The sequence below is a fragment of the Leptidea sinapis genome, chromosome Z (assembly GCF_905404315.1).
Source record: "Leptidea sinapis chromosome Z, ilLepSina1.1, whole genome shotgun sequence".
In the NCBI taxonomy this organism is placed as follows: domain Eukaryota; kingdom Metazoa; phylum Arthropoda; class Insecta; order Lepidoptera; family Pieridae; genus Leptidea; species Leptidea sinapis.
Genome location: NC_066312.1, coordinates 11,398,303 through 11,420,968, shown reverse-complemented (window position 1 = coordinate 11,420,968; position 22,666 = coordinate 11,398,303). Strand labels below are relative to the sequence as shown.

General features: G+C 33.5%; 2 protein-coding genes across 2 annotated transcripts in view; both read right to left on the bottom strand.

The window, feature by feature from the left end:
• The window catches only part of LOC126979061 (DNA-binding protein D-ETS-3), a 102,856-nt gene that overhangs the window by 67,551 nt on the left and 12,639 nt on the right, over positions 1–22,666 (bottom strand). The gene's annotated exons all lie outside the window — the stretch shown is intronic.
• On the bottom strand, positions 10,777–13,744 carry LOC126979029 (dynein regulatory complex protein 11-like). The gene has a single exon (XM_050828186.1). The coding sequence runs from the start codon at positions 13,593–13,595 to the stop codon at positions 10,887–10,889; it is 2,709 nt and encodes a 902-aa protein (XP_050684143.1). The 5' UTR covers positions 13,596–13,744; the 3' UTR covers positions 10,777–10,886.

Genomic DNA, 22,666 nt, shown 5'->3' with positions numbered 1-22,666 from the left:
GTTTCGGGGGCGAGAATTCGACCTAGCTAGGTTTCAATATTAAAAAATGTAATTTATCCGTGTTTTATATATATATATATATTATATACACAAGACTATAATAGCTCAGATAGGACATTGGGTGATCTGGAAAGCAGAAGACCCTGGTTCGAATCCAGATGTCCTATAGTATTTTTTTTTTCAAGTTAGGTACATTCTTAAAAATCCGAGCAAGGCTCGGTCGTCCAGATATTAATAATTTATACAATCCATTCTATTTAAATAAAGTGTATGTAACAATTACTTCACAGCTATATTATGGCACAATAAATAAGCGATAAGTGTTTCAATGAACTAAGGTGATTTTAAAAATTAATACAAAAGAATTTACATATATTTTATTTAAATCTGAAATAAAAACTATTGAATAAAAGATTTTGTCAATAATCGTTACATACGGGCTTTTATAAAATGGCATATTTTTGTGTAGGTAGTTCAAATGAAACTCGCTTCATCTTGTCAATATGCGCACAATATTATTTTTCGTTTCAGACAACGTTATAAGTTTTATAAATAAATATTGTCAATAGTGAAATAAACTTCATCAATATACGAAGTTAAGCAAAACATAGTGTATTTCTTTAGTAAAAGATAAACTTCTTTTAACATAAAATCCGATTTAAATATTATTCTACAAAGAATAAATATAAAATATTTTTAAAATGTAGCTTTGAATATATATCACATTTATTAATGCCATACTATAAATAGCATTGTGAAGATTTAACAAAATATAAAATAAGTTGGAGAAATGTGTTTTTAAATTCAATAATAAATAAAAAAAATAAATTTTGTTTAATTATTATTGAAATAACAAACTCTGATCACGTTTTGAAAGTGTAAACTCTATTCCAATATTCAACAACTAAAATGTAAATTCTAAAACATACCTATGCCTGAAACAAGTTTTCGGTGACATTTTTTTTTATGAAAATAAGGGATGAGGCGAACAGGGCGTTCAGCTGATGGTAATTGATACGCCCTACCCATAACAATGAAGTGCCGGTACAGGATTCTTGAAAATCCCAACAATTCTGAGCGGTTCAACAATTGCGCTCGTCATCTTCAGACATAGGATGTTAAGTCTCATTTGCCCAGTAATTTCACTATATTATCCATTAGTATAGTATCCAATAAAAATAATCCAGTTACAAAATAAAGAATGATTAGAGGTAATTATCTAGTTTGAAAAATCATTTTTAATAATGAAGAGATGGAAACAAAACAAACACACCTTTAGCTTACATCAAAAGACTTCATTCAATCTATTGAGCTGATTCAAAGACAGTCGCCGGAAAATCTAATAAGATTAAAGAAAGTTTTTGTAACACAATATTCTATAAATAATAAAAAGAATATCCGAGAGTCGATAAAGTGTACAGAAGAGTTAGTAACCGTTGAATCGCAATCACCGCTTAGAATTGTATAACACAATCTACGATTAAATAGAAAATCTCGAGTGCGAGACTGAATTGATTCTTGCGAAGCAACGTGTAGAAGGTTAAATCGTATTTAAATTAAAATTAATACAAACAGGCGGCGCACCGGAAATAAGCTCAGAGAGCAGCCGAGGGAGGTACAGGAGGCCCACCCCGGGCACGGTAAATGGGGGAATTTCATTCGTAACTTCTGGGTTGGAGTGAATTAGTTGTTCGGTAGGTAAATGGTCATTGGCTGATAATTAGTTTGATATATAATGGAGCATTCAAATTACTGAAATTTAATATTCGTTTATTAGTAAATAAGCGGACGCCCGCAATTTCTCCCGTTTAGATGTTTAGGTTTGCAGATCTCTTTATTTTGTGATTATGAATGAGGCTGAGCCGTCACGCCTATCATACGTAATGCTCGTGAGCTCGAATTGAATGAGTAATTTATTTTAGATAACTTATTTCATATCGTAATATGCCACCGACCTAATCTATTGAAATTAAAACTTCTATAAACGCATTAAAGTTGTAGTTTTTAAAGTACGTTACAGACATCGCATTGCGTCAAGCATGATAACTGATATAATCTTAGATCTGCTGTGCTCTAACTAGATACCGCACCACCTACGAACAATCGCTTTTTTATTACGGCAACTATTAGATGCTTGTGTGCGTGGCATCTTGACACTCAATGACACCTTTCAAATTTTGTAACATACGCTTCATGTTATTTTACATTGAAATTAATAAAATACAAAATACTTACTGATCATATGTGATCCCAATTTCTTTTTTATTTCTTCCAGTTTATTTTTAGAAAGGTTTATTACGCAACCCGGTATTTTACCTGTCGACGCGAAACTGGCCGGACGTTCTGACCCGGCCGCGACAGTGATGGCACTCGGTTCACTCTGAACCGATGCACAGGCTACATCTGGCGTTACATCCACTACAGAACATTCTTTTTCAATATACCCTCCCCTTTTGGTATTAATATAATTATTTGAGTTTATTGGTTTGGATTTTTCATCTAATTCGTCTAATTTCGTCACATCTACATCAATCTGATCAAAACAAACTGGCAATTTGTGGAGGTCATATGCCACAAACATTGGTATTTGTTCGGAATCTATGGTCTTGAGCACAGTTATCATATCCTCCAAGTCTTTATGTTTTTTATTTTTATGTCTTGACACTTGTTTCTTGTTACTCTTCGTATAAATGAATAACAATTCCTTAGCTTCATCGATCTCTCCTTGAGCAAAAGCCGATGCACAGATTTTCTTCAAACTTTCACTGTCTACCACGTCGTGTGTATTTCGTATAAAAGCAAGAACTTCCGAAATAACTATATTACAGCTCGTACACTTAACCGCTTTTGCACTAGACACAGACATATTCACTATAGCGCTCAATCCGCGACCGCTCAACACTCAACAGTGCGCGCGCGACTGACTAATAACAAGGAATTAATAAAATTTAAATAAATAATGGTTACTTTATCGCTATAAGAAACTGAAAATATTTAGTAATGTTTTCAGTAGTTTAAGTTAGTAGAATATATTTAATAAGTTTCCTCGGTAGTCCCTATGAGTGCCACTTTTTTAGTTTTCACGCCACAGTATGAAACTACAAAGGTCGTACATTAGGCTACATTAGACGTTACATCCACTATTGAACAGTCTTTTTCGATATACCCTCCCCTTTTTGTATTAATATAATTATTCGAGATTATTGATTTGGATTTTCTTTCATCTAATTTCATGTCTTTCAACTGTTCTTTAGTAACATAATCGCTTTTGATAGCGTTAACACCAGACTGTAGAACCAACAAATCCTTCAAAAATTTCGTCACATCTACATGATCAAAACAAACTGGTGGCAATTTGTGGAGGTCATATGCCACAAACATTGGTATTTGTTCGGGATCTATGGTCTTGAACACAGTAATCATATCCTCCAATTCTTTCTGTTTTTTTTTTTACGTCTTGACACTTGTTTCTTTTATGTATTATGGTTAGTCTTCGTAGAAATAAATAAGAATTTCTTAGCTTCATCGATGTCTTCTTGAGCAAAATTGCGATGCACAGATTTTTATCAAACTTTCATTGTCTACCACGTCGTGTCTATTTCGTATAAAAGCAAGAACTTCCGAAATAACGTTACTTTATCGCTATAAGGAACTGAAAATATTTAGTAATATTTTCAGTAGTTTAATTTAGTAGAATATATTTAATAAGTTTTCTCGGTAGTCCCTATGAGTGCCTCTTTTTTAGTTTTCACGCCATAATATGAAACTACAAAGCTCGAATATGTATGTCACACTCGTGTTTACGATAGTAGGTAGTAGTTATATGTGTCTTGATGCTTTTTGAAGTGATATCTTCTTATTGGAGGGTAAGTCGCATCGTAACGTAACGCGTTACGGCGCCATTCTGTCTGGCTTCCCTTTCTCTCAAACATACGGCAGCGGTATGCAGGCTCTCCTCTCTCACTCTAACCAATTGTTACTTCTATAGGATTAAATAATGATACTAAAAATGTACAAAATTCTAATGTACATATTCAAGTAAAAATGAAATATATTTAAGAATCAATTAAAGATTTCATTAATAAATAACCTTTAATTACATTATCTTATATAACCTAAACTTTTCCCAATATTATATTGTTTAAGTGAGATTAGTTTAAGTTATCACTTCTGTCGGGCGTTCCCAGAGAGACCCGTTTTTAACCTATTATTATTTGGTAGAAATTTAAATGAAAAACAGCCCAGGCAATGAACCAAATCTAACTGCCTGAGGGGCGCATGAATGTTTCGGCTACAGGCAGATTGTGTAGGTACTAAATAGATCATCATGAAAATATTAACTAATATTCCAATGTAACGTAGCAGATACTTATTTACTTTTCATACCTCTATCTTATTCTTTTTAATTTTTTATGGAAAAGGAGGACAAACGAACGTACGGGGCATCTGATGTTAAGTGATCACCGCCGCACACATTTTCTTGCAACACCAAAGGAATCACAGGACCGTTGCCGGCCTTGAGGGAACGTAGGTGTACGCGCTTTTTTTAAAGGTACCCATGTCGTATCGACCCGGAAATACCGCACAAGGAAGTTTATTCCACAGCTTTGTAGTACGTGGAAGAAAGCTCCTTGAAAACCGCACTGTGGAGGACCGCTACACATCCAGATGGTTTTATTTATAAATTAGAAAAATAATATTTAGTAGATTCATTTCTTTTTACTTATTTGTTTATCTGCATTTTATAGCTGGACGCAATAAAATGCAGATATTAAAGAAAATATATAAACAAAGAACTTATAGTAATACATATTTCTATTATAAGTAGCGACTCTTCGAGAAATGTGAACAATGATACGTCGAAGGATAAAGTTTTATTAAAAAACTTTGAGCTCGCTGGTGTAAATTAGTTAAGGGGTAGTCTCCCCACGTTGGCAAACAAACTGAAAGACAAACAGGCTAGTAGTTCACGACGAACACATCATTTAATTAAAAATTTTAGTCTGGGACCATAGCATCAGGCAACTTAACTATAAGCTTGCTTTATTCACAAATATTATTAACTCGGCTAAATATTTACGGCCCTAAATCCTGTTTTATTATGCTTTTCTATAATCTGAATAGAAGGGCATTTAACAGTGGTAGGCTCCTTTGTACGGGATGCCGGCTAAATTATGGGTACCACAACTGCGCGTTTTTCTGCCGTGATGTAGTAATATATAAACATTACTGTGTTTCGGTCTGAAGGGCGCCGTAGCTAGTGAAATTACTGGGCAAATGAGACTTAACATCTTATGTCTCAAGGTGACGAGCGCAATTATAGTGCCGCTCAGAATTTTTGGGTTTTTCAAGAATCATGAGCGGTACTGCATAAGTCTCGTCTTTTGAAACTTGTTGTCACTACATCACGGCAGAAAAACGCGCAGTTGAGGTACCCATACTATAGCCGGCATCCCGTACAAAGGAGCCTCCCACTGTTAAATGCCCTTCTATTCAGATTATAGAAAAGCATAATAAAACAGGATTTAGGGCCGTAAATATTTAGCCGAAAATATAATTTAAAGCAAGCTTATAGTTAAGTTGCATGATGCTATGGTCCCAGACAAATTTTTTTAATTAAATGATGTGTTCGTCGTGAACTACAATCGTCGTCTATCGTCTATCTACGTCGAATTTTATTAAAGCGTGCTTTTTAGTTTTTTTTTAACTATTATTTTTTATACAAAAATATGGATTACAATGTAATATTGTACAAAAAAAACCGTCGTGGGACACCAGATAGGAACGAAGTTCCTTATTATAAAAGTATTAATTTTACAGATTTAGTAAAAAAAATGGATTCCACTGAATCCACTTTCTAAAATAAAAAAAAAGTGTATGTATACTTAAATATGCACGCAAGAAGTTATACTTCTTTGGCGTAACAAAACAAATCCTCAAAATTTATTATTCGTCGTGCTATTCTACGTTTGTAGAAAGAACAATATTGTAAAAATCGTGAAATAAATTATTGAATACATAGGCTGCACTAAAAGTATCGGGAATGGAATATTTCCACTGTTCCTGTCATATTAAAATCTTTTTAATTGAAAACTCCTTGGTTTTAAAAATCGAATACCATTTATTTATTTAAAAAAAAGATTCTCGGTCTTGTCACAAGGTCTTGTCAAACTTGTTTAGTCGTTGAGAAAATGGAATTGACTCGAGAAAATTCTAGAGCGATGATTTATTATGACTTTCGAAGTGGTTTAACACAAAAACAGTGTGTGTTGACCGGATGATTTCTGCATTTGGTGATGAAGCACCATCCAAAACCAAAATTTATAGCTGGTTTGCTGAATTTCAACGTGGACGTGTCAAGCTCAGTGATGACCCTCGTCAAGGTCGTCCAAAAACTGCAGTCACCAAAGAAAACGTTTATGCTGTGCGTAAACTGATTGAGGAAGATCGACATGTGACATACCGCTAAATACAGACAACTTTAGACATTGGCATGAGTCAAATACAATTAATCTTGCATGAAAAATTAGGTGTAAAAAAGTTGTTTTCCCGATGGATACCGCATTTGATCTGTGAAGAGCAAAAAGCGGCTCGCGTTACTTGGTGCGTCAGAACTCTCGAAAGATTCCACGCAAGACCCTCAAATGCTGTATACAACATCGTATCAGGTGACGAATCCTGGATATATGCGTACGAACCCGAAACAAAAAACCAGCCACGAGTTTGGGTGTTCGAAAATGAGTTAAAGCCAACAAAAATTGTTCGTTCACGGAGTGTTGCAAAAAAAATGGTGGCTACTTTTGTCTCCAAAACCATGTTGCGACTATTCCTTTTGAGGGATATAGAACGGTTAGTGCAGAATGGTATGCTAGCATTTGTTTGCCACAGGTCGTTTCTGAACTCCGTAAAGAGAACTGCAACCGCCGCATCATCTTCCATCACGACAATGCGAGTTCTCACACTGCGCACAGAACAAAAGAGTTTTTAGAGCAAGAAAACATTAGAATTATTAGACCATCCGTCGTACAGCCCCGACCTAAGCCCTAGTGATTTCTATACTTTCCCTTAAATAAAGAATAAATTGCGTGGTCAAAGATTTTCATCACATGAAGAAGCTACAAAACCTACAAAAAGCGCCTACAAAACGCCATTTTGAAGACCGCAACTTCCGAATGGAATGGTTGCTTCAATGATTGGTTCCATCGTATGGAAAAATGTGTCAAATTTCGCGGTGTATAGTTCGAAAAGCAATAAATACATTTTTAAATAGTAATGTTGTGTCACTTCCTTGATTCCCGTAATTTTCAGTGCCGCCCTCGTATTAACGAATACGGTTGTATTGACTTGAAACCTTTGCCTGCCCTTATAACGGACGAAGAAACCAAAAAATAATAATAATTAATGTGGCAAACGTCAGAAAATTTCTGAAAACTCTTATTTTTAGATGTCGTTGTGCGCGCGCAATGTAATGGTCAAAGAAGTTTATCTTCAATGACATCAAAAAGGTACTGTAAACGTCATAATGTTTTTCTTTAATGTCAAAATAAACCGTAACGAAAAGATACTAGCAAATGTCATGAATGCACTTTCGATCAAAGAATTATAAACCTATAGATGATATACATTTTAGCTAATTCAGACTATTAGTTAGTATGCGCGTATTTTTTAAACCGATTGGAAGAAGGAACACTATATTATATTACGGATAGCTTGCCATAATTCGTTGAAAACCGCATTCAAATCGGCTTAGCCGTTTAAGAGATAAGTGTGCAGATACATATAGACAAAATATTTATACCCATTTTATTTATTATACCATGTTTGTTTGTACCGATATCAGTTGGGAAAATAGGAAACGTAAATTTTATATAATTACTAGCTGAGTCGACAAACGTTGTTCTGTAGATAATAAAAAAAACACTGTTTTAAAGGAATTTGCCAATAATATATCAAAACATCAAGAATTATTTCGTAAAAAATGCTCCCTGTTGTTATAATGAAATTGTTTCACAGCGGAACTGTCAAACCGTGCGTCACTAAATTCTCTCATAAAAAATATGTCCATACAAAACAAATATTGAAAATATAAATAATTATGGGTCTCAAATCGAAATAAAAACTATCCTATCTCTCAAGTTGGACCAAACTGCTCTCCATAAAGTACTCCCCATTAAAACCCGTTCATTAGTTTAGGAGTCCATCGCGGACAAACAACGTGTCACTTAATTTATATATATTATACTAGCTGACCCAACAAACGTTGTATTGCCGATATTAAAATCGCGATACAAAAGTAACTGTTGATCGTAGATGGGTGAAAATTTGAAGTTGTATGTATTTTTTAATGCTGACTCATAATCAAACAAATTAAAAAAAAATGTCTAAAAAATAAAAAAAAATTCGTGTGGATCAACATTTAGGGGGATGAAGAATGGATGTTGTCCGATTCTCAGACCTACCCAATATGCACTCAAAATTTCTTGTGAATCGGTCAAGCCGTTTTAGAGGAGTTCAATGTTTAACGCCATGACACGAGAATTTTATATATTATATATATATATATATATATCTTTATATGTCGTTAGAACTTTTAGTCTTAATTTTTTCAGTCTAGCTCCCCTTCGCAGCGCGCAATAAGGAACTTCGTTCCAATAAACATGTATACATAAAAAACCTGAGGGTGTTTGCTTCCTTCCCAGTCTGAGGTATCATTGAGAAAGTCGTTTCATGTTATAATAACATTTCACACACAAACTATTCTTAATAGTTCTTTTAAATTTCCTGAAGCTAAAAATAGTTTTCAGAATTATTTTCTGATTGTTTGTTTCTCATTTTCTTTTTACACGTTTCTCTCAGAAACGTTTTAATTTTTTTGAATGTACCTATTACTGATGTATTGTATCGAGCTCTGTAGCATATAGATCTGTTTTTCATTGGCCGGAATATACACAGACAACTTGGTCCCAATAGAAAGCGAAACAAAATCAATAAAATACAAATGCAGATTTGGATAACAGCTCTCAAACTAAGTTGAGGTAAGTTCCAAAGTGTGTCGTTGGTGTCTGAACAATGGTGTGCTCGTTCTAACGGGGCTCCGGAACCCAGTGTCTCCGCTCCCCACCGCTATTTCCGTAAGCCCCGGCTGTAAGGGGTTACTGGGGGTTTCCGAGGGTCTACATTTACCTCCTTTATACCCTCACACCGCTAATCTGGCTATAATGAGCTTAAAACTACCTTTACGCGTCGAAAATAAAGAATATCCATAATTGCTTGTGCCGAAAAGATAGAATACTCTCATTGATACATATTATGATATTATGAGTATATTCAAGAAAAACGTAATTTGTTAAAAATTACAATGACGCGTCTAAAAATTTTATCTATCCTTCTTAAAGTTTCAAGTATACAAATTAAATTAGATTGAATACATACTTATCTCTGGTGAGTGTTTTTTTTACATCAATAAATGGCACAGGTACACCCATACAGCCAACACGGCAAATGTGAAAATAACAGAATATACCGACCAGCATCTTGGCAAACTATATTACAAATCTTTTTTCCTAAGTAGTCATATAGAAAAGAGAAGCTCATTTCACAGCTTGGTTGTACGTGGAAGAAGTACCTTGAAAACCCCCACTGATGATTTATTTACATCATCTTTTTTACACTTACTGAAGTATGTTGAAACATTATTGTTGCAGCACTTAGCATACATTATATCAATACAACGGAAAAAGCTGAAGCTGTAAATAGTTTTTTTAATGAACTCTTCTGTATGTGGATTTCTTGCCACTTCTTCTCATTAGGGCTTTAATACATGCTAGTGATCTTGCTCATTGGGCAAGGGCTGGAGACCAAGATGTATGAGTCGGATTAAAGGTTAAAATAATTATTAATTAATAGTAATTTTTGAATCAAATTAAGACAACCACCCGATGAATTTTTATTTTTTACATTTTTGGTAACAAAATTATGATATTGTTATGTTTAGGTTTAAACTAAATATACCAAGTTTAATTTATTAATTTTTAGTAATAACAAGATATTTGAAAAAAATTAAAAGTTCAATAACCATATATATATAATATGTATATATACATACCCTATAATATACATATACTATTTGTAGAACTTGTAGGTATATTTTATTAGTTAATATTATTATTTATTTGGAGTAAAACGGTTGTATCTAGTGCGAATTTTTGGTGTTCAGAGTCAATACAGGCCTTAAACCTCATCATTTTCCAAGCTTGTGTAAATGTAACTTTTGATATTTATAAGTAGCTATTTGTAACTGAAATGAATTACTACTTTTTCGATCGATTGAGTTTGAGTAGGGAAAGCGACCACTTACATATTCATTTGCTAGTAAGCAAAATTTTCAATTATCAAGCAATATATTAAACTGATATTTTATATAGAATCCAAAACTAATTATGGGTTTTACCCATAATAGTTGTACATGTTTGAACTACTACGATACTACAAGCTAAGAAAGATCCTAAAGCCAGTATGTATCTGTATATTTTGTACAATTTAAAAAGAAAATCACAACTTTTGATACTTTAAAAATAATTAAAATGGCAAGTGTAGGGTATAAATAATAAATATTGTACTACAACAAATGCATTGAAACTTTTAATAGCACGCCATCTATTTTTGGTATCGTGAACTTGGATTGTTCCTTGAATAAAAAGTGTTTATATGAACCCTGTTGGCTGATGTCTATGGGGTTGATTCTTGGCACTTCCCCTGGTAAATAAAACAACAGAATGTTTTTTACATAGATGGCAGACTCAAAGATTTAATTTATTACTAACCAATAAGTCGAGTAAAAATTTTACAACACTGGTCTGTAGTAATTTTGTAAAGGACGAATGATATTATTTTTTCTTCTTCTTATCGGCTTTTAATTTATAAGCAAGCTGAGACTGCAATATCTGCATTAAATCCGTGTACCTTGCTCCCCATGCCGAATAAACTATATACCATTGCCAGTACATATCGTAGTCCTGAAGTGAAGTAAACACCTTGTCCTCGTATTCCATGACGCTGTTCAGTACTTCCATTGGTTGCAAGGGTTTATGATACAGCGCAGCAACTCGTTTTCCATTTAACAGTAAGTTCAAGGCTTTTCTTATTGAATTTATATCAAAACCACGTAATGTTTGCGCAACACATTGCACGTCAAAATCTCTATCCATTCCATGATACTGCATTAATACCTTATTCAAAATATATGATATGCTTCCAAAATCTGTTCTCGGTATCAATATTGTTGAAGGGAATGCTTTAAACATTGGTCCATTTCGGCAAAGCCATGGTTCTGACGCAGTTCCTAATACCAATATCTTATCTTTTTCTGAGTCTATTGGTTTTACAATGTCTTTGAAAAAATCTTTTTGCAATCTTTGGGGATCGAATACTTTCTCTTCTTTTGGCACTGATTTATAAAACATTTTGTCCGCGTTTTCCACAAATATAACTGTAGGTTGCATTAGTCTACTTATAATGTTAATCATTCTAAACATTTCCTTTAGATTTTTAGGTCCTGGAAATTTATTATATACATTTTTGGGTGACAAGTCTACAAGAAGTGCATTTGTCTCAGTTGCGATAGCGTAAACCAAAGTGCGTTTTCCAGATCCCTTAGGCCCAACTAATAAATGCGATCTTTCAGCATTTTCACATGAAGATCCCATCGCCAGAATACATTTGAGCCTAATCTGTTCTTTAACATCACCTATACCGGGAGGTGGAAAGCTTGGTGTCCATGGAACACCTCTTAAATCAGCAGCACCATAATTTCTGTCTCCCCAATAATCATCAAGTACAACGCGAGGATATTTTCGCACGATACCCTCATCTGCTAATATCTGAAACATCTCTTCAGGTTTCATCTTATCAGGTTTAGGTGCTTTGACCTTTTTAGGTCTTATCCTTTTCATAGTTATCGGAATTTTGGCATTTACATACGCATAATCTTTTTTTAAGGCATTTTTCAACAGATTTAATTCCAATCGCATCATATCGTCTACAACACTCCGCAATTTCAATTGTGCATCAAAATATGCATCTTCCGTAACGATAGAGGTTATGAATCCCTTGAAAACATCCTCATTTGGACAAGGCGCATTATCAATTAGTTTCCATTGAATTTGATAGTCATTCCAAGCCTCATTAAAAGCCTCTAATTTGGTACCAACTAAATAATATATACCTGGATCATTATCCGGATTCAAGCGGGCTTTTTTATAATCTAAAAGCCATTTTTGATGCTTTAATTTTGCATCAAGAGCTAATCGCTTCGCTTCTTCACGAGCAGCAATTTTTTCAGCTTTGATTTGTTCTTTTGTTTTTGTTGTTCCTGCCGCTGCTTTAAGTCTCTTCTCTTCTTCAGTTCTCCAATCAACATATTCTTCTATCGACATAGTTTCACCCTTCACAATCAATATAGAACCCCCTTCTTCAGGCCAAGGAAACTCATCAAAAACCCGGAAATTACGATACCATTGTTGAAACCAAAATCGAATTTGATCTGAAATGTCCTCCATTATATTACCTTCCCTTAATCTTAGCACACGAGCCTTCTCTTTGATGGACTCTTCTATCCACTTTTTATAATAATCATGCCTAAATTTTCTTCTATGTTCTTTTACTTTTTCTAATGCTTGTTTTGCAGATGGTGGTGACCAAGAAGGAACAATCATTCCTAACTTAGCTTTCAGCTTATAAAGACGCAAATGTTCACGTTTAAGTTTCATAAACTGTCTATATAATTTTTGTATGAACGATGCAGCTTTGATCTGCAGATGTTCGCTTGGTAAAGGTTTTTTTAACCCAGCAAGCTCTAGATACAAATCGGCATCTTTATTTTCTTTGTGTGTTTTTTCGAGAATCATAGATCGAGACCGTTCCATTCTTTGAATATTTAAAACATGTTCAAGGTATTCTGCTAGCAATCTTCTTGCTTCTAACTCCTTTGGGGAGAGTTTCTCAACTGATTCTTCTGTGGATATATCTTCACCCATTGCCATCTTTCTTTTAATTTCATCTTCTTTTTCAGCTCTTAGTCTTTCTTCTTCTTCTAGTCTCTCTTGTTCTTTCCTTTCAATTTCAGACGGTGTAGGTTCCGGATCCCCAATTCTATTGCTAGAAAAGATTTCATCTATTATATATTGCATTTCTTTTTGACGAATTTCAAATGGATAATGAAAAGGACACAGAACCTCAATATCTTGTGGGACAATGATCATTTGTTGTAGTGCATTATCTGGGTAGGTGTATTCAAAAGATTCAACATTTTGAAGAGATACTTTGAGTTCCATTAGCCGACATGTTATTGCATCAATTATTTTAAGTATAGAAGGTCGCCGCTGAACTTGTGCCATTTGGTCATAGCACTCGCATAATTGATTATAAAGTTTACAGTACTTACAATAAACTCTTGCTACAATTTCGACTGCAGTTAGCTGAGGCTTTATACCAACCATACCAACTGCAAGTTCTTGCAATTGCTTATCTTCAGCTAAAGCAGCTTCTATCTCTTTTTTTATTTTTAGCCATTGCTCATAATAATCTTTACTGGACATTTTATAAATTTAATTTAAACTTATTGTTCTGAAACGATTAGTACTGATTCTATCATGTAAGATATTACAAGGTTATAGATTTACTATTGTTTAAAATCACAGTAAACTTTGCTTATTATAAAAATATAAATTTCTTGAAGCTACATAAATCAAAAGCAATCTGAAAAATAATATCAAATATTTCGATTGATGATTATAAGAAATATGTCAGCATTACGTCAGTTAAGAAAATAGCAAAGATGAAAGTTAACGAAACAGTTTTTCTAAGTATTGTTGAAAGATGATATTACTTTTCTATGGGTATTTTATATTAAGGAGATAGGTAAATCGGATAACTTCCTAGAAAGAGACACAGTTATAACATCGTATGAATGTTTTGTATATTAATTTGAAGAGTACGTGTTCCGTTTTGCAATGTCTGCATAAGTAAAAATACTTAATCATGAATTACGTATTGTGACACCTTCTGGTCCGGATATTACACATTGCTTCCAATATGACCTAATTCAGAAAAATGTAGAACATTTTGAAAATAGGTAAAGAAGCTACTAGAAACAAAATTAAAAAAAATTACCTTAAATGATATCAAATCTTCACAAGTTAGTAAGTAAGCAAAAAGTAAGAAGCATAAGTTTCACTTTCACTGATATACTTAGCGGGATTTTAATGAAATGAATTTACGGCAATGTTCACGCAGGGCGTATGCTTTACCATTAGTAACGGGTTCTTCATCTCTTAACTATTTCTCATAAAAAAAATCACAGAAGAAATTTTTATGTGTACCTACAACAATCATACTTGAAGATTTTTGTATTGAAATTGTTTGTTTTTCATACTAGTATTATGTTATAGTATAGTATCAACGATTTTTCTAATAGAGTATGACGTCACTGAATATTAAAGCAAAATTGTGTTCCGTTCTCCGAATGCGAATGGTGACTTGCGTTTCGCGAAACAGCGGTGATCTTCCGTAAAAAAAACGGCGTGTGATTACTAATTACGCTACGGCACACGACAGAAGTGAAAAATTCATCATGATGAGGCTGATAATATGAATAAAAACTATTTAGAAAACATTTAAAGGTAAAAGGTATGTATTACTTTTAAAAATTTTGCTCTGACTTGAGGTCGCCTTTATCGAGCGTATCAAAGCCAAGCCTACGGTTTCTTTCAATACCTTCAAAATATATAATAATAAAAATAATATTTATGATTTTGTTGTTTCTTACATAATTAATATTACTATGTAGTATTACACTTTAAATTTTAATAATATTGTATATTTTGACGACCCTCGTAGGTACACTGTAAAACTCGAATGAGTTTATGGTTTATTCAAGAACTGTGATATTGTTAATATAATTTGTTATAAGTTAAAATATAAATAAGCTCTTGAGGATATCCTAGAAAAGTCTTGACCTTCAGAAGGTAATTTCAAAGTTAAATTATTTAAGTCCTATCTTAAAGTTTATACTAATACCATAATTATCATAAAATGCCAAGCATCAAAATATAAATTCAGCTTAAAGACAGTCAAGGATGCAAATCATGTTTTGATAACATTTCATTGTTTAATTATTATGATAATTTAAGTTTTTTATAGCTCAATATAATAAGAATATAGTATGTATTTGTTACATAACATAATGATACATATTATTATGTTATATATTTACGTGTATCAGGGGGGCTGAACAATGATGGCTCTGCCCTGAGCGCTGCTTACAATAAAAATGTTTCAAGTGCGCCTCCGTACGTTTCATTGAACATTAGAATCGACGCACGCGTTCGTAGCTCGTATCCGGTACGCGTGTCGATTTTCCGTGTTTGAACTTTGTCATAAGCGGAAGCGATTTATTTTTTTAAGGAAACTTGTTCCAATATAGATTTTGGAATATCAAAACGCAACTTAGCAACAGTCAAACAATAACTCAGTGAAAACAGACGGCTACCTGACTTGCTCTTGAATCACATTCCTCACAGGACCTGTTGATAGATAAAAAAAATCCAATATGCAGGTCACTATTTTTGTGTATAGAACTTGAAACAATATATAAATTGTGAAGTCTACTAGTGTTTATGTACTACTATGTTTATTACACATATTATAATATTATAAGTGAGGTTTTGTGGTCATATACAGAGGACTTTTTATGAGAAAAAAGAGTAGAATTGACTTGCTACTCAGGTTTCTTGAAAAAAAACAAAAATCTGAGTGCCACTGCGACTGCGTGCGTCATTTTGAGACATCTGACGTTAGGCCTCATTAGTCCAGTGCAGTAGTAGTAGTAACAACGTAATGTTTAAATTCTCTTTGGTCTAGTGATTTCACTAGCTACGGTACCTTTCAAAACAAAACGCAATAATACCTGTAGTTTCTGCTGGACGGCAAAAAATTTCACTCCTGTATTACCCACCTATCCCGCATCTAGCCACAAAGAAGCCCACTGGTAAAGGGAACGTATGAAAGTAGATTTATTGTACAAATATACAGAGCTAATGTGAATTGAAATCTTGTACAAGGTGATCTCTAATCGTACTTTTAATATCTTATTGTAAGAACTAGTATAACTAGGCCTTACACTATGTTAATATGATTCTAACAATAATCGCCTAGTCTTATAACTGGGACCTCAACCAAAAAACAGCATCGTCCAAAATGCAACGTAACAATGATTTATTCAGTCCCTCCTATGTATTCATTACTGGTGTAGAAATTTAAGCCATTAATTTTGTTAACTCTGTTTCGGTCAATAAAACTTGCTTGGGGTGCAAGGGGTCGTATTTAGTTTAGACATTTTGAGAGATTATTTTCTTATTAACCGAACGGGTTGTAATTTGATTTGAACGATAAGTAAAAATATAATAGATTCATTAGATATTATCGATGAAATTTGTTGGCAAATACCCTTTAGATGTATTTTTATATAAAACGTATGCTATTAATATATATGAATAATCCAATACAAACCGATTTATAAGTGTTTGAAAAAGGTTGAAATAATTCTAAAAAAATTGATATTTGTGCCAATTTAGTTATTTTTGCGAAGCTTTTTAAGTATACACTTTTACAACCTTATCGGACAATCAATCCTATGATAAGACGGGATATTTTCAAGGTTTCCACAATTTTATTAGTTTTTTCTATCATAAGAACCTTCTGCTGAGAGAGAGAGAATGACAAGCACAAAACAAAAAAAGAATAGCAGTAGCAATAGTAGGAATTAGATTAAAATATCAAGCTCAGCCCACCAATTTAGGATTGCGATTGTATACTTGTAGTGATAGGCCGTAATGTTTTATAAGAATAAAAACTTAAGACATTATATTCGTTACAAATGCTAACCCGGCAAACCTTACGGCAAACGATGTTTTGCCACATAAATTAGGTACCCCGCGCCCGATCATTGTATGAACTGTCATAATAATATGTCATTTACTGAATTATTTGTATTGCGAAAATATAGGTAAACACCAGCAAATATATACTAAAGTCTTCTCCGAAACACGCTGCATCTTATTGTGTAAGTATGATTCCGATCGGTTCGCACGACCGCAGAAAACAACGGTTCTCAATTTATTAGTATAGATTCAATTCGACGGTTCTGCAATTAAATGTTTTCATTACAATAAAAAGTACCATTTCCAAATAAATAATAGGTGATTGAAGATCTGCAGAAAATTTGGGCCTGATGAGAAAGCTCTTGGTGGCTCAGAGAGAGGGTAATGGAGAGGGCTATGCTCGTGATTTACCCGCGAGATAAAATCAGAAATGAGGAGATCCGTAGGAGAACGAAAGTCAATGACATAGCCCAAATGATTGCCAAACTGAAGTGGCAGTGGGCAGGGACCATATTTCGGGCATATTTAGGCCATTGGGGCAGTAAAATCCTCGAATGGTGAGTGGCGACCACGTACCAGAAGACGCAGTGTTGGTAGGCCCCCTGCAAGATGGACCGATGATCTGGTCAAAATCACGGCAATATGTAATATGAGGGCAGCGCAGGACCGATCATCGTGGAAATCTTTGGAGGAGGCCTTTGTCCAGCAGTGGACGTCTTCCAACTGATATGCAAACTTAAATTTCTTCAACTTACGAATGGTCTTTTTTTTAAGAATATTTTATGCGTTTCGGAATGGCTTTATCACTGTAATGCCAAATTTATTATTATTTTTCCCACGGTACTATCTTCATTAATGTTAAATCTGGCAGCGTTACGAATTAGCCACTCCACCCATTCAGTTAGCGAACATTCACTCCGGAACCGTACCAAATGATCATATCTACAGTACTGTCTCTTCACCCTCGTGTTCAAATAATTATTCTCATGCGTACGATACGTCATTAATTTAAAAGGAAACGTACAACACAATGTCATGTATTTAAGATTCGTTTTTGGAACGTCATTGTACTAGCAATTGTCTTTGTTTTAACATCTTGAATACATTCTCATGCGATACTTCGTACTCAGAATGTTTTCATATTTTTCATTGTTTATTTCTGAGATAATGAGTAGAGAGACTGTAGTCATAGTAGATAGTAAATAATTAATAGATGTGACAAGTGTAAACATGGTGAGAAATATAGCGGCAAACTGTTAGCCTCTATTTTCAGCAATCCTAAGCACACTAAAACAAAGTAATAAACCTGACCTGTTGTCATACCTAATAGCAAGAGGCTCTTTAGACGTATAAATTCCTAGTTGACCCGACCGACGTTGTTCTGATCATAATAAAAAAAAACTTGGAATTTCGTAAAATCCACTACAATCGCGCTCGTCACCTTGAGACATAAATTTACACGTTACTACTTCAAGGCAGAAATAGGCGCCGTTGTGGTACCCTTAATCTAGCCAGCATCCTGGGCAAAAGAGCCTCCCACTGGTAAAATATACTTTGGACATACTTTGTAATATTACGTAGTATTTACATCCTCATTGCTTTGTAAAAAAGTTTTGCGAAATAAACGTTTGACAAATTGTCTTTTTCTGACTATAACTAATCCCACAGGAATATTCCCATAGATTTTGCACTTTTTTACTTATAACTTACAACTTTACTTTACTATACTTACTTACAACTTTACTTCTAAAATTAAAGTAAGCAGGAATATCAGAGGATGTGTTAAAATTATTTATTATGTTGAAAATAGAATAAGAAAAACAAAACAATAAAATTATAAGAAATGTAATCATGTCTTATTTAAAATATGAACGACAAAATTATATTAATAATTGAAGACAATATAACCTCTATAAATAATGGGAGAGCGTCACTTTTGTTTTGAATTGAATAGAATTTTTTTAATATTTTAGATACTCGTATTGACACCTCAATTTTTTAACAGGGCCTGGAAACACTCCAAAAACTATTATTTCATTGTTTCGTTGTACATGATAGAATAATTCTGGAGATTGGCATCGTCGGAGTGTAATAAAAATCAGTGGAAAATGATTAAAATTTAATTTGTTTAAGACAAACAGTGTTCCTTTCTGTTCCAGTGCTAATATCATGATAGGAAAGACATAGGTGCAATTAAAAATACACAATATCACTTAATTGGGGTCCTTTGTACCCTACGAGAAAAAACGAGGATGAATCACGGCTGTCACCGCAAATTTGTGAAGAATCGATGCGATGAAACACGCGCCGGCATTCGACACGCTTGGTGGTTCAATCTGACCCTTATTATCTTATAACATGTTTGTTATTTTATGTACTCTATTTAAAGTAACTACTTCATTCAGGTTGGATTCTAAACATACTTACAGTAACTGTCCCACTATGTCATTGTCTATGGTAATGTCAAAAAACATCAGATTCAATCCAAAACGTAATATAGATGAATATAATATAATATAATATTGACACAGTTTTTACACAAATTATCTTGCCCCAAATTAAGCATATTTAGTCTGTGTTATGGGTTGCAAGACAACATAAATACATACATATTAACATACATAAATACATTTAAACATCCATGGCTCAGAAACAAACATCCATATTCATCATATAAATGTTTGCACCTTCCGGGATTCGAACCCGGGACCTCTAGCTTAGTAGGTAGGATCGCTAACCACTCGGCTATACAGGTCGTCATAAATATTTCAACCATTTGTTAATGTACTCGATTCCTGGAAAAACCCTCGTTAGGTTTATGAGCAAAATAATCTTGATGTAGGTTAGACCTCCATTTCCTTTATTTTATAATAATGTCAAAAAAACTTTAAAAATGTACGATGTACTCTGATTTTATCTCAGTAGCTCTCGGTTATGCTGACTACTCATTCTTTTCTGAATTTTATGTTGATGTAAATAAATAATTTCGATTTGTTCTTGATGAACATATTGTTTAAATACATTTTGAATTTCTGCTCGCAAAACATATTTTAATGATCTGAAAAAAGGGGCCAATTTCTTTTTTAAGGTTATATTCAAAGTTTGCGAGGTCTGTGGTATGTTGTAGATAGACTTCCAAAAATATTCAAAGATAAGCGTGGCCCTGCATAAACCAGGAACAATTAAAAATACTGTAAAATGACCAGAAATGTGAACGGGAAGTGGCCAAATGTCCACATTTTTACCTTAATGTTTTTTCAAATTAATGATGTCATTGTTAAACATTACTTTTGCAACACCCTGTATAATACAAATGTCGACGTCGTAGGTACCAGTCCTTACATGATGGCTGTAACTAAATTGAGCCACGTGGCACCACAATGTGATAGGCATACTCTAATTAAGAGCTGCGAAGAACTTTCGAGTGAGGTCACGTGTGTATTTTAACATTTTGTTATTAATAGATTAGGTATATTTGTACTATATGTCTTAATTTGACTATAATATCTAATAATATATATAAATTACGTGACACGTTTTTTGTCCGCAATGTACTCCTAAAGTAATGAACGGATTTCAATGGGGATTACTTCATGGAGGGCAGTTTAGTCCAACTTGAGAGATAGGATAGTTTTTGTTTCGATTTGGGATCCATAATTATTTTTATTTCCAATATTTGTTTTGTATGTACATATTTTCTGTGAGAAAATTTATTGGCGCACGGTTTGACAGTTCTGCTGTGAAAGAATTTTATTATAACAACAGGGAGCATTTTTTACGAAATAATTCTTGATGCTTTGAAATATTATTGACAAATTCCTATAAAACAGTATTGTTTTTATCATCTACAGAACAACGTCTATCGGGTCAGCTAGTATATATATATATATTAAACTATAACATTAATGACTTGTTTATTCATCATCATAGCAGAAAAACTTAAACGAAGCAATAACTTTTGCACGTCAAACGATTGTGCCGTTTTAAGAGAACTGGATCCCCGAAGTAAATTTATCTTATCTTATATCTTTTTAACGAGCTATTCCTGTATAAATATAGGTATATATATTCTGAAACTCGGAAACGGCTCCGATGATTTTACTGATATTGAGTATCCAGGTAGTTTTGGGGGCGAGAAATAGATCTAGCTAGGTTTTTGAATAAATGTACTTTTATACGTGTTTTAATGAATGAAGGTAAATTTCGCCACTATATACAAGACTATAATAGCTCAGATGGGACGTTGGGTGATCAGGAAAGCAGAAGACCCCGGATTAGATTTTCTTTTGTTCAAGTTTTGTATATTATTAAAAATCCGAGCAAGGCTCGGTCGTCCAGATATTATTTTATTATTGAGGAATTAAATAAAGCTAAGCTATATTCAAAAATACCTAAACAAGTGCAGTTAAGGCGCGGACTGACTAGTATTGTAAGCGCTACAACAAAGCCTACAATATTTGTGTTGATCACGTGGCTAAGCTGCAAATGGGCATTTAGTTTACTGATTTTCATTTGTTTACTCAAAATTTACATATTAAATTGAAAAATCGTTCGGTTTATGTTTTAGAAAAGTACTAATTCTATTAAATACTGTAAAAAAAGAATGTTGTTATAGCTGAAAATTCAGACATTTTCGACTCCAAAGTTTATTTTTGGGGAGCAACTTCTAAATTTTTTATTGGATATTTCAAATTACATATAAATATTCTATATGGTTCAAGATGTTCTTTAAGTCCTTCTTTGGGCACTGTTTTTTTTGCGTCGGAAAATTTTTAATATGCTATGTTATAATCGACTCTCAAAGAAACCAATTTTTGTGGATATTGAGGTGTGACTGCGCCTTAAGTGCAACTAAAAGCTCGTACCTAGTTTGTTGTAAGATTTGATTTAAGTGAATGCCCTTCACTGTAACTTACTAACATGAGACATCTAACCCTTAGACTGGTGTCATCGCTTCACGAAGCGAACTAAGCGTTTCTTTGTCAGTTCTGAGCTTAATACTTCTAATTGCCGCTTTGAAGTAACGCTCCGTTGAATCTTTTAATGCTTTTGTGGTGAACTAATTATTTCAACAATAATAATTGCATCTTGGCCAATTTGAGCAGTGAGCATTCTTGATGTAAATCGGAGCCGATACTGGTTAGATCTTTGAAGATGTGGGTTCTATTATTAGCAACTAGTGATTCTACAATTTGACTGTGTTTTAATGTGTTTAAGTACATATGTATGGGTTTCGTACTTAGCGTCTATCGGTGGGTTGCATCTAATTAACGGCAACAGTTAAAATGCTTAATTTTTTGCTACTAAAATAACAAATAATAAAAATGAAGATGTTCAATTAAAAAAATGTCCTCCAAGTGCTATAATTTTTTTGGGGTATAAAAAATAGATGCAACAGATTCTCAGACGTACCAAATATATCGTACTACAATTATTGTATGTATTTATTACATATATGTATGTATTCGACTGCCATCTTGCAATCCTATAGCGGATCTGTGGATGGAACAGAATAATATATAAATCGCGATACAAAAATAGTTGTAGATCATAGAATGGCGGAAATTTGAAGTTATCTGTATCTTTCAATGCTGAATCATAATAAAATAAAATAAAAAATATATTTAGGCGTGGGTCACGTGGGAAAATATAGATGTTGTCCGATTCTCAGACCTACCCGATATGCACAGAAAAATTCATACAAATCGTTTCAGCCGTTTCGGAGGAGT